This window comes from Sceloporus occidentalis, unplaced genomic scaffold (assembly GCF_023333645.1).
Source record: "Sceloporus occidentalis isolate IW3139 unplaced genomic scaffold, rSceOcc1.0.p SCAF_1, whole genome shotgun sequence".
Taxonomy (NCBI): Eukaryota; Metazoa; Chordata; class Lepidosauria; order Squamata; family Phrynosomatidae; genus Sceloporus; species Sceloporus occidentalis.
Window position 1 is genome coordinate 15,444,576 of NW_028316981.1, and position 16,580 is coordinate 15,461,155.

General features: G+C 42.2%; 1 protein-coding gene and 2 non-coding genes across 3 annotated transcripts in view; all 3 read right to left on the reverse strand.

Moving 5' to 3' along the window:
• LOC149320915 (carnitine O-acetyltransferase-like) overlaps window positions 1-16,580 on the reverse strand; it is a 56,735-nt gene that overhangs the window by 9,502 nt on the left and 30,653 nt on the right. The window contains exons 6-11 of the mRNA XM_089504705.1: window positions 13,203-13,377; window positions 8,732-8,910; window positions 6,620-6,720; window positions 4,625-4,744; window positions 615-737; window positions 191-326 (exon numbers count right to left, since the gene is read on the reverse strand). Coding sequence (XP_089360831.1) covers window positions 191-326; window positions 615-737; window positions 4,625-4,744; window positions 6,620-6,720; window positions 8,732-8,910; window positions 13,203-13,377 — 834 coding nt within the window. The remainder of the gene's footprint in view (window positions 1-190; window positions 327-614; window positions 738-4,624; window positions 4,745-6,619; window positions 6,721-8,731; window positions 8,911-13,202; window positions 13,378-16,580) is intronic.
• TRNAC-GCA (transfer RNA cysteine (anticodon GCA)) lies at window positions 15,698-15,769 on the reverse strand. Its single transcript has one exon. It is a non-coding gene; the product is annotated as a tRNA-Cys (tRNA).
• TRNAC-GCA (transfer RNA cysteine (anticodon GCA)) lies at window positions 16,044-16,115 on the reverse strand. Its single transcript has one exon. It is a non-coding gene; the product is annotated as a tRNA-Cys (tRNA).

Here is a 16,580-nt window from a genome sequence, read left to right on the forward strand (position 1 = left end):
TCCTCTGTGGTGTGTACCCCTGCTTCCTGAGGTGACAGTTACAGTTTGCCTAACAGTAAGGTCAAGGTAAGGTATTTGGGGGGATAATAGTCAATTACGACTCATGGCAATAATTACTGCTCTAGCTCATCCATAAGGCTGTACTTTCAGTTCTGATTAGGAGGCATAGGATTATGGGAAATTGAAATACCTGACAGTTGTCATCAGTCATAGCCCGAACAAAGGCCAATGCGGCTGAGGTAGTGGAGCGAATGGTTTCTGTCCGGCCTCGGTGGAAGCGACGGAGAGAGGCTGACTCTGCAGTGGGGCACAGTTCCCCATGCGCTCTAAGGAAGACATAGCACACAGAAACAAGTACACACATCGTCCACACCATGCAATGCTACCCACACATATAACCTACACCCCTCAGATGAGTCAGGCTGCCTATACAATAGCATGCATTTCTGTTTTGCTTTATCTATTCTGAGATAACTAGCACTAATTTTTCATAATGGGAAAAGATACTTCTTGGACGAGCTCATGCTGCCAAGCTTTGCTCTTTCTAAAAGAAACTAAGCAACAACCTCCACATTAAACAAGCTTCATGCCATCTACCAAGAGCACCATCTCACCTGTAATAGGCTAACTGCAGTGCCACCTGCAGGACAGAGTCTGGACTCAGCCTATGGTGTTTGAGAAGCTCCTTGCCAAATCCACGGTAAGTGAAACAGCTGATATCCAGATCAGTAATGAGACTGATAAGAGAGAAAAGACAGAAAGATAATTCAGCCAATATCCTTTTGATACAGGTTAGATGGCATTCTTACCACACCAAAGAAATAGTTCTTATCCCTTTGCTCCAGAGGTGGGCATGTGCCAGTGGTTGGGGGCTGCACTGACACCCCCCCCCATCAGACTTTGGATTTTTAAATTTAGTTATTTAGTTTTGAATACCTGTATTTGTATATATGTACATAATGTCCTCCTCACACTCCAATTTATGCCATCATGTCCCCCTCACACTCCAATTTAACTTTTTTAAAAAACCAAACATCTACCCACCCATGCTCTGCTCTCTTCCAAACCTAGCTTAAATGCCAGGACATAGAAACATGAGCCAGTCACCAGAATCCTTATGGGGTATTGGCAGTTTGATCACAGTACACCAATTCTATATCACTCATATTAGTCATGTTTTATTCCAATCATTCCAAAGCAGTTTCCACCACAATATTAAAATTCACAAAATATAATGCATTCATTCAATCAAACCACAAAACAGTGATAAAGCAACTACCCCATATACTCATGTATAAGTCGAGAAATTTAGGTTAAAAAAATGGACCTAAAAAACTGAGGTCAACTTATACACAGATCAATTCAGTCCTGAGCATCTCTCCAGCTGGGTTTCCTACGCGGGTGAAAGCCCAGCTGAGGAGAGGCTGGGAAGGACAACCAATTGCCCTGCAGCCTCTACCCAGCCAGGCTCCCTGCTGAAGTCTGATCCCCTACTTATCCACAGGTCACATAAAAATCCACAATTTTGGCCCCAAAAGTTGACCTCGACTTATACACGAGTTCAACTTAATAGCTGAGTATATACGGTACATTTAAAGCAGCAGATTAGTGATCAGGTCAATGAAAGTGTTTAGCTGGTGGCAGAAACAACTGACATTGGGAATTGGCTTAATCTCACTGGGGAGGTTTTTACATGTGATGGGTATCCTCTATATGGTAAGAGCATCATTTATACAGCAACCAACAAAGTTCATTACACTGCAGTACAATGGGCCCTTAGTATCTTGTAGGGTTTGGTTCCAGGATTTCACTCCCCCACCCACTGTGGATACCAAAATCTGTGGATGCTCACATCCCATTACATACAGTGGGGTAGTAAAATGATGTCCCTTATATAAAATGGCAAAATCATGGTTTGCTTTTGGAAATTATTATTATTAGTAGTATAATAGGATGGTGGAAACTGTGGATGCAGAACCCATGGACACAGAGGGCTGACTATATTGTAGGTGTCCATAGCACAGAAACTGAGACAAGTCCATTAGGAAGAGAAGACTGAGGGGTGATGTGATTGCCACTTTTAAATATTTTAAGGCATACCATATAGAAGATGGAACATGTTTGTTTTCTGCTGTTCCAGAAACAAGGACATAAACCAATAGTTTCAAACTCAAAGGGAAAAAAGATTCCAGCCTGTTACGGACCACTTCTTGATGTTAAGAGCAGTTCAATCGTGAAATAGGCTGCCCTGTGGGGCATGGAGTCTCCTTTGGAAAGATGCAGATGGCCATCTTTCAGGAGTGCCTTAGTCGTGCATTCCTCCATGACATGAGGTTGGACTAGATATCCCTTGCATTCCATTCCAACTCTGTGATTTATGATTCTACAAAAAAGCTGGTTTTTTGCTTGTTTGTTTTTGTATCTCACACTACACTACTGAAATTCAGTGATCATCCACACCAACAAAATCTGATGGCAAGAGAATAAAACCGTTTAAATCAAGCAAGAGTCTCCCTTATCTGAATTGCTTGGGAACGAAAATGTTCTGGATTTTGGATTTTTAAATTTAGTTATTTAGTTTTAAATACCTGTATTTGTATATATGTACATAATGAGATATCTTGGAGACGGGACCCAACTGTAAATACAAAATTCATTTATGTTTCATACACACCGTATACACATAGCCTGAAGGTTATTTTATATAATATTGTAAAATAATTTTGTGTGTGAAACAAAGGCGGGTTACAAACCGCCACTTGGGACGTCCGCAGGACGTCCCATTTTTAAAAAGGGGCGTCTCTTCTAGACGCCCCTGGCTCTAGTACGGACTCTGTCTGTACAATATGGCACCGGCCGTTCCACACGGCCGGCGCCATCTTTACGTATCAGATGCTGTACGTCCGAACGTGTCGCGGCGTCTGCGACGTCGCGAATGCGCCCCTGGCGCCTCGCGACGTCACAGAGGCGCCGCAAGAAGAAGCTCCAGGCGGGTTATAAACCACCGCTTTGAGGCGGTCTCCTGCCGCCACCGCCGCTTGGTCCGCGCGGGAGCCGTAGCACCCACACCGCGCGGCTCCTGCGCGGACCAAAGAAGAAGCTCCAAAATGGAGCTTCTTCTTGCGGCGCCTCTGTGACGTCGCAAGGCGCCAGGGGCGCATTCGCGACGTCACAGACGGCGCGACACGTTCGGACGCACAGCGTCCGATACGTAAAGATGGCGCCGGCCGTGTGGAACGGCCGGCGCCATATTGTACGGACAGAGTCCGTACTAGAGCCAGGGGCGTCTAGAAGAGACGCCCCTTTTTTAAAATGGGACGTCCTGCGGACGTCCCAAGTGGCGATTTGTAACCCGCCCCATTTTGGAGCTTCTTCTTTGGTCCGCGCGGGAGCCGCGCGGTGTGGGTGCTACGGCTCCCATGTGGACCAAGCGGCGGCGGCAGACCATCTCAAAGCGGCGGTTTATAACCCGCCAAAGTTTATGTACACTGAACTATAAGAAAGAAAAGGTGTCACTATCTCAGTGACCCATGAAAAATGTTTTAGCTTTTGGAATATTTTGGAATTCAGGATAAAAGAGACTCAAACTGGACTGATTTTGAAAAGGTTTACATCTGATCATTTTTGGCTGGGAATGGAGTTGTAGCCTGAGGCACTGATTCATGGACTTGCTGAAACGGCCCACTCCAGTCTATAGTAAATGCATCTGAGGAAGTAGACTGAAGTCTACAAAAGCTCATGCTGCCAACTTCTTTTTTTCAGTTAATCTCAAAAGTACTACAAGATCTCTCTACATACTGATTCCACAGACTAACATGGCTATATCTTTGAATTCCAGTCTATACTTTTTATGTTCTCTGCCCACACTCTAAGGTCAGCTTCAGACACCCTGCATTCAATTATAGTCCATGAGATAATATTCTAATCTTCTTTCCCTATGGCAGCTAGGTCTCCCTTTACTCTGAATTTCCCTCAGGCCTGGAGAGGTGACTACCTCTTCCCTGCTTTTTGAGAAACAGTGCTGTGTTTCTTTAGCTGCCACAGGGGGGCTTAAAAGAAACCCATTTGTAAGGAGCAAAATGGGTCTGCTTTAAAAGTTGAGAAATGCTAGATAATGAAACCACAGCAGGTCCTTCAATCTGGCTGGAGTCCACCTTCCTTTCCAATGTGCTTTATAACAAATTCTACCCTGTGTAAGCGAAAGCTCATTGTACCAGTTGCTGTTACAATTGTGCAATATGAACTAACCAATGCTGATTACTGAATACTCTATTGTTGATTGTTAAAACTAATTTTGAACTGATATCGCCTAATGAAATCACGAGAACCTCTCTACTGTACATGTGGGTTGACATTTTTCTGTACCTTCACAATGTGAGCGTGTGCATTTCTGATTTGTGCTAATAAAGTTGTTCTTCTTTCCTCCTGGGTACAGGTAGACAGGGCAATATGTTATGGAGAGAAGAGAATCTCTTTGGCCAAATATAACAATCTTTCCACCCAGATTCAGGATCTGACCAGCAGTCCGTGAACACTCAGGGTGGTCAAGGTAGCAGCCTGATTTTGGCCTTGCATCTCAGCTCTCCCCTTTACTTATACCTTCCACACAGCACCACAAACTCACATGTCCAGGTTCTGTTTTGCATGTTCAATGTCACGCTTGATTTCTGGTGTGAAGTAGAAGTAGAGCTTCTTAGGCAACTGCAGAGGAATCAGGGGGGCACGGACTGTAACAGGATCTTTGCTGGAATGCAATGGATGGGGTCGTTGGGATAAGAGAAAATCACATTATTACAGGCAATAACAGGTTAAATAATAGCACAGACCAATTAATCTTTCTCATATCATAAACACTAAGAGCCAGCATTGTATAGTGGCTTGAGGTTAGGACTAGGATTCTGGACATCGAGGTTCAATTCCCTGCTTAGCTGTGGAAACCCACTGGATGACCCTGGGCAAATCAGGCCCTCTCAGCCCCAGAAAACCTCTCCAGACTTGAAATGCGTGGACTTGGAAACCTGTGAAGGGGCAACTACTATTCAACTTAATGGGGCGTGCGCTCATGGCACCCACCTCTCATGCACATGCCCCTGCAAGATTTCAAACCCGTGGGAGGGGGTCCGGAATGGAACCTCAGCGAGTTCAAAGGGGCAACCGTAGTCAAATCCCTAGTGCGAGCAAAAAGTTCCTCCAGATGGAAAAGTATAGGGTATACCAGGGGTGGGCAACTGTGGAAGGGTAGGGGGGCATGTTATCCCCTTCAAAAGAATCTGGAGGGTCACACCCACTCCTGGAATCCCTTCCTTTTTGCCCCCAAATACCCTTTGGGAGACAAGGGGACATTTTTACCATATTTTGAGGCCTATTTGGGCCATTTTAGGAGAGGCTTATTTTTTTAACAACAGGAAGTGAGTGTTGCCCCCAGACATGGTGGGAATGTCCCCCAAACTCTGGGGCAAACAATTTTTTTTGGGGGGGGGGGGAATTTGCAAAACTTTTGTTTAACCCCATTGGGGAAGTGATTCTCCAAATGTAGTGGAATTGCCTTCTACACCCCCTTTCTAGGTTTTTAGAACCATTTTAGAGCAAAACAATTTTTTGGGGGGAAACAATCTTTGACCCTCTGGAGGGCCTTCGCAGCCACAAAATGGCCCTAGGACCACTTGTGGCCCATGTGCTTGACACATCCTTGCTTGACCAGTCCTCCCTCTTGAAAACCTGAAGTGCACATCAAAGTCAATATACCAGAGAGTTTGCTCCATGCTTCAGAGTAAGTATTACTTTATTTGTCACATCTTTATCACAAAATTTTCATGTCTTGCCAAAATGTGTACTGAAGAGTTGAAGTGGTGGGGAGATATGGTCCCTTGAACTACATGTTAAGCAGCCTTCATTGTGACAAAAGTAAATATAGTATCTGTGAAGGATATGCTCCCTGATTTACTATGGAAACATGAAATAGTGGATAATAATGAACCCTACTGAAATGAATGAATTCCAGAAGATATTGACCATTGAGTTGCACTGGAGAACCTAGAGACTCCTAGACAGAACACCAATCTAGCATTTCTAAATCCTCCAGTACAAATGTATGGTCAACTTGTGCTGGAAGCATGGCATGAAATCATGCTGAGTACTTAGAAAATGCCTAGAGATAACATAATTTTTCAGATGTGGGTAAATGAAACCATGGGCACCAGTCCTGCGATACAGGGGTCATAATGTAAAAGGATATCTAAATCAGCTGAGGTATGATAATGTGACCAGAAGTGAGCAACATATGATCCTCCACATGTCACTGGCTAGTCAGCATGGTCAATAGTGAAGGATGGTGAGAATTTCAGTCCAACAACATCTGGAGGACCAAACAATGTCCATCACTGCTCTAGAAAGAAAAAAACACACCACACTTTTCATTTACTACATATGAACATGACAAACTTCCTGAAATTAATTCATGTTGAAATGAACTTGAGCATCTAACCACCTTTAAAACAGATTCTCTACATTTCTCATTTTCTCAGTTCAGCCCCTGCAGAAAGCCAAACAGAAAGCCCTGCCCACACATCCATGAATCACATCTGAGTAGTCCTCTGTTCTTCTCCCAGGAGTTCCTTACCAGTAGTCAAGGACGTGGTCGATGATTGTGGCAATCGGAGGCCCCTCGGCAACGGCTTGTTCATAAAGCACCCCACAGGAGCCATCTTCTCCTATAATGAACTGTGAATCAGAGGAAAGGACAGGTTATGTGGAAGAAACAGAAATGAGAGGTAATTTCTGGCTCCATAAGGACAGCTCTTGGACAACTGAGGTTACTATTCATGTGCGTCTTTCCATGTATTGGAATAGCAGAACTGTAGAAAGCCAGCATAGTGTAGACAGCCAGCATGTTGTAGTGGTTTGACAATTGGTCTGTGACCCTGGAACCAGGGTTCGAATCCCTGCTCAGCCATGTAAACGCACTGGGTGACCTTGGACAAGTCACCATCTCTCAGCCCCAAAGGAAGGAAGGCAAAGGCAAACTCTTCTGAAGAAACTTGCCAAGAAGAAAACTTCATGGCAGGTTCGCTTTAGAGTGGTCCACAGTTGGAAATGACGAAGGCACACAACAACAACAGCAGTGGTTTGACTATGATTCTGGTGACCAAGTTTGAATCTCTGCTTAGCCTTGGAAATCTTCTGGGTGAATTTTGGCAAGTCACACTCTCTGAGGCTTAGAGGAAGGTGAAGACAAACCTTCCCTGAACAAATCTTGACAGGAAAACAACTTGAATGCACACAAAAACTGGAGGGATCCCATCTAGCTCAACTCCATGCTTAGACTGAAAATCCGCAGCTAACAAATGACCACCCAAGCTCTGTTGAAAAACCTCCCACAAAGGAGAGTCCATCATATTTGAGGCAGCATGTTTCACTGCTGAGCCACTTTTCCCAGCAGGAAATCTTCCTAATGTTTAGTCGAGTTTTGAACTTCAACTCCCAGCACTGACAAGGCTGGGTATAAATGATGAGAGTTGTAGGGTAAAACATCCGGAGGCTCAGTTAAATGTTCAGAGTGTAGCTCAGGGTAATGAACCTTTTAGCTCTTCAGACATTTTGGTCTACAGCTCCAACAACTCCTTGAGGTTTGCCAGATGAGCTAGAGATGCTGGGGCTTGTAGACCAAAATTTATGGAGGAACTAAAGTTTTCCCACTTCATTCCTTCAAAAAATATCCCATCTTTCTCCGAATATAGGATTTTTGAAAGGCAAATTATAATGCAAATGTTTCAACACCTGTTAAATAAGAAATTCCACTGAAAAATACTAATTTTAAAAGGATGAAAACATTTAAAACATAGAGGTGAAAAAATATATAGTCTTTCCATTAAAAGACCCTGTTGCAACCACAAGTTAACAGAAAAAGGCCTATCTAAATGTAAAGTTGAAGGCTTTCATGGCCAGCATCCATAGTTTTTTGTGGGTTTTTCAGGCTATGTGGCCATGTTCCAGAAAAGTTTCTTCCTGACATTTTGCCAGCATCTGTGATGCCAGCCACAGATGCTGACAAAATGTCAGGAAGAAACTTTTCTGGAACATGGCCACATAGCCTGAAAAACCCACAAAAAAGCCTATCTAAATGTTTAATATTAATTACTACTACTACCACCACTGTAACTATTGTTGTTGTTAATACTACTGCTAAGACTATATCCCATCTTTTTCTCCAGCTCTGTAATCGAAGGGTACATTTACACTGCAGGAATAATGCAGTTTGACACCCTTTAACTGCCATGGCTCCATCCTACAGAATCATGGCCTTGTAGTTTTGTGAGGAAGCAGCACTTTTTGGCAGAGAAGGCTAAAGACTGCAAATCCCAGGATTCCACAGAATGGAGCTACAGCACTTAAACTGGTGTCAAACTGAATTTTTTCTACAATGTAGATAACCCCTAAGAGGCTTAGAACAGATTTAAAAATGCAAATTCACAAAATACAAAAGTTAAAATGTATTTAAACTATGAAAAAATTTAAACCAGTTAAAATGTAATCCTACACACACTCCAACAAAACAAATATAAAATTCCAGTATATTGTTTAGCGCTTATGTAAGGTCTACAAGCTAAATATCTACACTCTAAATTACACTCTAAAAGTCCAACTACTTCCATGTTTGAACACAAAGGTTAGGCCTTTCCCCCTGTGCTTCTAAAAGGAATTGGCCTGGCTTTCACCGTGTGGTTATTCTCACCTGCAGAGTCTTATCAAACCAGCGATTGCCACTATTGGAGTAGCTCCCTCCACCATGCAACATCTGCGCTGCCAGTCGGCTTGCTGCTCTGGCATCTGACACTTTTAGGACCGGGGCATCCAGGCAGATGGTGAAGAGGCTACGCTGAATGGCACGTGCCGATTCCCGGTTCAGCTTGTCTAGGAGAGAACAGGAAAGGTTACATCAAGGAAGTTGATAAAGTATTCATTCCCTGTTTAATGGAGCACCAACTTTTAATGGACTTGAGAATGTGTTACTAACGTCAGCTGTCCACACAGGTGGGCTGAAGACCTTAGTGCTTAATCCTGATTGAGATATGGAATATATAGCGAAACCACTGGTTGGCACACCACACAAGCGCAATCTACAATGCTGCAGGATTAGTGTATATACTCATGTATAAAGAGCAGTGGAGAACAGGGAGCCTGGGGGATGTCTCATCCATGGGATTGACAGGATCAACTCAAGGCCAGTTAAAAACAAAAGTCTAGAAATGTTCACAAAAAAACTGACCCCAAAAAACTGGGTCGACCTATCCACAGATCAATGTACTGTAAGTATTGTAAAAAAGCTAAAGGCAGTCCCTTAACATGAATGTCAAGTCATAACCAACTGTAGGGGTGGTTTTCTGTGAGTTTTTCGGACTTCACATGTAGGGGTGGTGCTCATCTCTGTTACTAAGCCAAAGAGCCAGTGTTGTCTGAAGATTGCTCTGGTGGTCATGTGGCCAGTATGACTGCACCTAATGCTGTTACCTTCCCACTGAAGTGGTACCTATTTATCTACCTGTGTTTGCATGCTTTCAAACTGCTAGGTTGGCAGAAGCTGGGACTAGTGACAGGAGCTCACCTCATCATGCAGCACTCGTGCCAATCTTCCTATCTTCCAGTCATCAGAATTGGTGTCTTAACCACTAAGTCACTGCACGCCGTGTACTTTACTGTATATACCCATGTATAAGTCTAGAAATTTAGGTTAAAAAAAATTGACATAAAAATCCTGAGTCGACTTATCCATGGGTCAATGTAAGTACTGTATCTTAACTCTTATTTAAAAGAAGGAACCATCTTCTGGTGAAAAGCAAGAGTATAATATGTGAAGCACTGACTACTCTCTCATGCATCCAGTCTTAAGAGTAAGTACAAAGAGTTGTGTCTGATGGAATTTCATAAGTTCTTTGACATTGTTTTTGCTTTGTTTCATCTTTTAGATCTTTGCTATATGCCCCTTAATTTTACCCTCGACTTATCCATGGGTCATATCAAAATCCATAATTCTGGCCCCCAAACCTTGCCTCGACTTATACTGAATATATAAAGTAAGTAGAAATGAATGGATGCTAGTATATGCAGCAATTTCATATGGAAGTTGGGACACATCACTTCTGACAACCAGAGCCACCCTGTTGGTAATATTTATGTCTGAAGATTTATGTCATGAAGAGTCTAGCATATTGCTTTAATGAAAAAGTTAACATTCAGTGTTAAATTAATCAGAGAAAGCAGAACAGCTGACAACATTTTGGGGCAATATGGTATCCACTTATTCAGTACATAAATGCAAATACAGAAAGAACAGGACCACCAGGTCAGGTTATTCATCTTCAGCAAGCTATCATTTGAAATAGGTTTATCGGTAATGAGAATGAGATCTAGAGAAGAAATATGACTTAAAAAAGAAAAGGCTTGCTAAACTATAATTAATGGTACACTGGAAATAGTGAAGTGATGCCACAATACTTATATTTGTTAAACACAACAGGAGGATAAAATTTAAGCTCTACAATTGGTTATTAAAACTGGAGATGGAAAAAGAATTGATCAGGGACTGCATGAAGAATTGAACTAGAGACTTTGGTGAGACCATCCTGCTAGAAGAATGGGGAAAGACTACGCAAAAAGAACTGAAACATATCTCTACAAAATGCAATACAGATGGTACCTGGCACTGAACAGACAGAAGGAAGAGGGTACCTCAGATATATCAGACTTACTATGGAAAATATATGACCTTATGGTGAACGATAAGCTAACTCAACTGATTAACTATGGATTTATACATAAACTTAAAGACGGTCAGGCAGCTATAATAAAATATTTAAGTTCAGATTGGGGTCAAATAGTATCTCAAGCAGTAGAGTAGCTTTTTTACTAAATAAAAATAGTGATAATAATAATGATAATGGTATAAGTTTATACCTTCTTTCTTTAAACGCCACACAATATAAATATGATAACATTATACATGTTAGATACAGTAGAGGAATATATTTTATTTGATTTTTGAAACAAAATTAGTAAAAGTATTAGTATAAATATTGGATAATAGCCGAAAGTTAGAGGAAAGTAAGTAACTTAATGTTATTAATGTTTTTATTCTTTTTAAAGAAAATATAGCTCTTATGGTGGTTTTGTTGTTGTTGTGTATGCTGATAGCTCTTATGGTGTTGTTGTTGTTGTGTATGCTGATAATTTTTATTATATCTTCTTTGTAATTTTTTTTTTGTATTGTATGGAATGTACATATTGGGAGTGTGTAAGTGTTGTTAAATGAAATATTTTAAAAATACTTCTGTTTTAGTGTGGTGGGTTTTGGTATCTGATTTGTTTTTGTAATATTGTACTTTATTGGATTAGCATACAAAGAAAAAATAATAGATAGATAGATAGATAGATAGATAGATAGATTTAAAACCATCTTGCCTAGAAACAGGAAACCAGCAAACCATAGAAAAAAGGTTTGAGCTGAGCCCCTTAGATTTGAATTGATATTCTGTTAGAATTTTTAATATAAAAGAGTAAAAATCCTCTGCAGTGGTGCAGGCTACCTGATTTTCCATCATGTGTAGCCCAGGTACAAGTGTTGTTCACCAAGAGTAGGTACAGAAAGACATCAGACAGACCTGCTTATTACTTTACAAACAGACTGGCAGGAGAAACAGAGAAACTGCTTTACCACAGTTTGCAAGCTAAAAGACACTGTGAGCCACTGTGGTGTATTGGTTAGTGTGTTGGACTGAGATATGGGAGATTCGGGTTCTAGTCCCAACTCTGCCATGAAATTCACTGGATGACCTTGGGTCAGTTATACCTTCTATTAGCACTGCCTTACAGGATGATTGAGAAGATTAAGTGTTTTGAAAAGAGCTATGTGGATCACCTTGTGCTTTTGAAGAAAGGTGGGATATGAATTTAAATAACATCATAATCATCACCACCATTATTAATATTATTATCATTGCCACTATCACCACTTTACTATTATGTAAGGCAGCTTGGGGACAACTTGTAGTCATCCAAATGTTCCCAAAATTAGACATTGTGGGGAGACAGCAAATACACTTTGAAAAGGGGAACATACAATGAAATTTGCAAGGTCATTCACACCACATAATTATATTGCCGAAAAAAATTGCTGAGGATACTGTGGATGACCCTAAAGACAAACACATGGGTTTTTGAACAGCTCACATTTGAAGTCTCCTTGAAAGCCAAGATGATCAAATTGAGGCTGCCATACTTTGGCCACATCATGAGAAGGCACAATTCATTAGAAAAGGCAATGCTAGTCAAGCCTTTGTTTTGATACAACATGGCTCTTCTTATGTTTCCAGGATTACATCCAACATTTGGAGGGCCACATATTATCCACTGAGGCATAACATTTAACTATGCCTAACACAAAGCTGACAAGAAGAAAATCAATTCATTTGAAATGTGATGCTGGAAAGCACAGATACGAAGGATTGTTGAAAAGAGAAACAAATGGGTCCTAGAACAAATCAAGCCTGAACTAGAAGCAAAGATAACTAAATTGAGGCCCGGTACAGACCAGCGGCATAGCACGTCATGAAGACATGCTAGGGTTGCCTTGGGGCGTCTCTTACAGACGCCCTGCAACCCTAACACATCTTCTGTACATCAAAATGGCGGTTCCCTGTACAGATAGGCGCCGCCATTTTGGCACTGTCATTATGGCACCACAAAAAGAACCCGCTTTTCACAGGTTCTTTTTGCTCCCTGAGGAAGCCGTGTGGTTTGTCCGCTGCGGCTTCCTTGCGGAGCAAACGAGGGCGCCGACAGACCACCCTTTCTGGGCAGCCTGTACCGGGCCTGAGCCTGTCCTACTTTGGACACATCATGAGATAATGTGACTCAATGGAAAATAAAATAATTCTTGTGAATGTGGGAGGCAGTAGGAAAAGAGGTAGGCTGCACTACACATAGACTGATTCAAAGAAAAAACCAATGGCAGCCCTAAGTTTGCAAGGGTAGAGCAGGGAAGCTGATGAATGGGGATCTTGGAGGTCTCCCATTCATAGGATCGCCACAAGCTGAAGACACATAAGAACAAAATAAATCATTTGAATTTGAATTATGAACACACCACGAGGCATGATTCATGTTACAATTAATCCTGTTTCCACACCATTTCTCTGCCTGGCATGTACCTCTCATCAGAGTGGTGTAAGCCTGTCCCCATGTGTGCCGGTGGTCGCTGGTCAAAACCCCCAAGGGTTCTTTGTCCGTCTTCCAAGACTGGGCGCGAATTCGCTGGAGCTGCCAATGCAGCTGGTCAACGGTGAGAGGAGTCCCATCACTATTGTACACTTCCAGCTGGAAGAACTGAGGGAGAAATGAGAGAATAAAAATGAGGTGCTTCCAGCCACAATATGGAGCTGTTCTCTTCTGAACATCCGCCCCCTCCCCTTGGTGCTCATTTTAATCTATAAATCTCCTGGATACTTCAAAGGTTGCTGCCACACTGCAGAATTAATGCAGTTTGACACTGCTTTATAAACTTCATGGCTCTATCCTATGGAATCCTGGAATCTGTAGCTTGTTGGGGCACCAGAGCTCTCTGACAGAGAAAACTAAGTATCTCACAAAACTACAAATCCCATGGCATGGCAGCCATAGCAGTTAATGTGGTGTCAAACTGCATTAATTCTGAAGTGTGGCATTGAAATATATTATTTTAAAAAATCTGCAGTGTGGCAGCAATTGGAGATGATGATTGTGATGATGATGATGATGATGATGATGATGATGATGATGATGATGATACTAATGTTTATTTATAATGCCCTTTCCACCAGTGGGTGGAACATCGAACATATACAGTTAAAAACAAAGACAACAAAACCTAACACCACAAATATACATAAAATTCCCAACATCCCACCAGCCACTGCCCATCTCAGTGACCTCAGGCACAACTCAGCAACTTAATCTAGTGAATCCAAGAGGATGGGTGAGATCCTCCTCCAGATGGAGGTAAAAGGAAGCCACAGATGTGGAGCCACATCTTGGAAAGGCTTGCAGCCTTTATAGAGCTGTGTGGGATGGTGGAAAAGGCAATAATCTTTTGCCTGTAGTTCTTAGATTCCTAGGTGATGCATGCCATGGTAGCTAAGCTGCCAGGTACTGAAGGAGATTAGAGCACAGAGCTCTAAGTACAAGAACCGAAAGTCTGAAGCAGGTTGAACTGGTAGCAAGGTAGATCATAGAGTAGACTGGCAACTTTAAGTTTTGGGAAAGGCTGCTCCCAGGAGCCCCAGGCAGCATGACCCTTGGCCATGTAGGCTTGGACTTCTTGGAATTGTAGTCCAAACCCCCCACTATTTTTCCCAGGTTCTGTGACAGAAGCAAAGAATCAGTGCCCCATTTCCCACAGTGGCCAACTAAAGGATAATGATTTTGTTGTTGATGATGATTATTGTTGTCCTATCATGATGGTGGTGGTGATGATGATGATGATGATCATCATCATCATCATCATCACATCATCATTCTGTCCTTCCTCAGTCTGGAACTCAAGGTAATTTACAAGGATTAAAGCAGCTAAAAGGTTTACATGGAGCAAAGGTTTTTAATGAGTTAAACCGAAGACATATTAAGATAAAAAATACCAATAAAGGTAAAAGCAGTTTTAAAAAAACATTTAAAAACAGCAGCAACAACAAAAACAACCAAAGAATATAAAGCAGAATATGAAAGGCCCTGAGGGCCGAAAGGCCTGTTGAAACAGAAAGGTCTATATGAAAGGACAGAAAGGAGGGTGTCTGTCTAATCTTTCTGGGAAGGGAGTTCCAAAGCCTGGGGCAGATGTACCTGCAAGGGAGGTGAAAAAAGACACAGGACCTCCCCAGAAGATCTCAAAAGAGACTCACGGAGGAACACAGTTCTTCCATGAGATCACCTGCAGGAAGCCCAAGGTTGGATTGTTGTGCTGGTCTATGACCGTAATAAAGATCCTATTCTAAGGTTGGACTGAAAGCCCTCTCATCCAGAGTCCAGAAAGTCATTTTATCCCACTTTTTTTTTTTAAAAAACAAACCACACCACCTTCCAAAAAGCAACTTCTCCCCATGGCTGTTATTCGGTGGCATGCTGTCTCTGATCCTGGAGCTCATGGTTCAACAGCCCCCATGCTTGTGTGTGTGTGTCTGTCTGTGTGTACCTTCAAGTCACCGGTTGATAGATAGCATTCCCATGAATCTCATAGGATTTCCTTAGGTAAGGAAATATAAGTCCCCTCCTCTGAAATATAGTATACAGCAACTGATTTTTGTTGGCAGTCTCCCATCCATGTACAAAGCATGGCTGATCCTACTCAGCTTCCAAGATCAGACCAGATCTGGTGCAGTATTTAGGCTGCAACCACTACCATTAATAGCCTGTTAAATCCTCTGAGAGCCAACAAACATATGAAGCTGCTTGTACCAAGTCATGCCTTTCCTCCATCTAGCTAAGTACTGCCAACTCTACTAGGCAGCAGTCCTTTAAAGTCTAAGACAGAAAGGAGAACCCTTAGCCCTACTGCTCTAGATTTATTAATGGGAAGTCTAAAGCCTGAACAAAGCAGCTACCTTATAGACTGCCCACCAGGAGTCTTCAGGAAATGTGGGACCAAAACTCCAACTAAATTCCTGTTTTAAAAAAGAGGGAGCACCCGGAGTTGAACCAGGGACCTCTTGATCTGCAGTCAAATGCTCTACCGCTGAGCTATACCCCCAATACATATGGTTAATTCCAACACTCTAGTTATACATACTGGTTTTGCCACATGGTTCTCTTCCATATACTGATGAGTAATGGTTCTCCAACATTACACCTACAGGGAAATTTTCCTATAATAAGCAGTTAAGACTACTTGGTATATCCCATTCAAATGGCGTTAACAGGTTTATTTTGACTGCACTTTTCACAAAGCCTTCCTAAAGGCTAACAACCATTAACGTTCCAGAAAAAACAAGGACTGAACATTCAACTCCATTCCTCCAAAAAGAGAGGGGCACCCGGACTTGAACGCGGGACCTCTTGATCTGCAGTCAAATGCTCTACCACTGAGCTATACCCCCAATACACAAGCATGCCCGACAAGCAACATACTTCAGAATACTGGTTTTGCCACTTAGTTCTCTATCATATGTTTAATGAGTAATAGTTTAAGATTACCTATGGGCTACCTGTCCCACATAAATGGTGCCGCTAAGGAACAGCCTACTGCATATTCCTCCACTGCAAAAAAACAAGCAAACCCACAAAAGTGTTTTTTCTTTCCTGGAAATTTGCCGCAGACCAGCAGCCAAGAGCTTGCAGACTGCACCAGTCCATTGACCACCACTTTTAATAATGATGAGTTTGAGTACACAGAACTCCAGTTACAACTATGGGAGCTTACACCTTGGAAAACACTCAGCACCTTTGGGGATGTCGGCCTGTCTTAGGCCCCATACAGACAGGCCAAAATAAAGCTGCTTCGAATCACTTTGGAGGTATGCTATTTAAATGATGCATGCATCCTAAGACGCCAGAAGCCATGC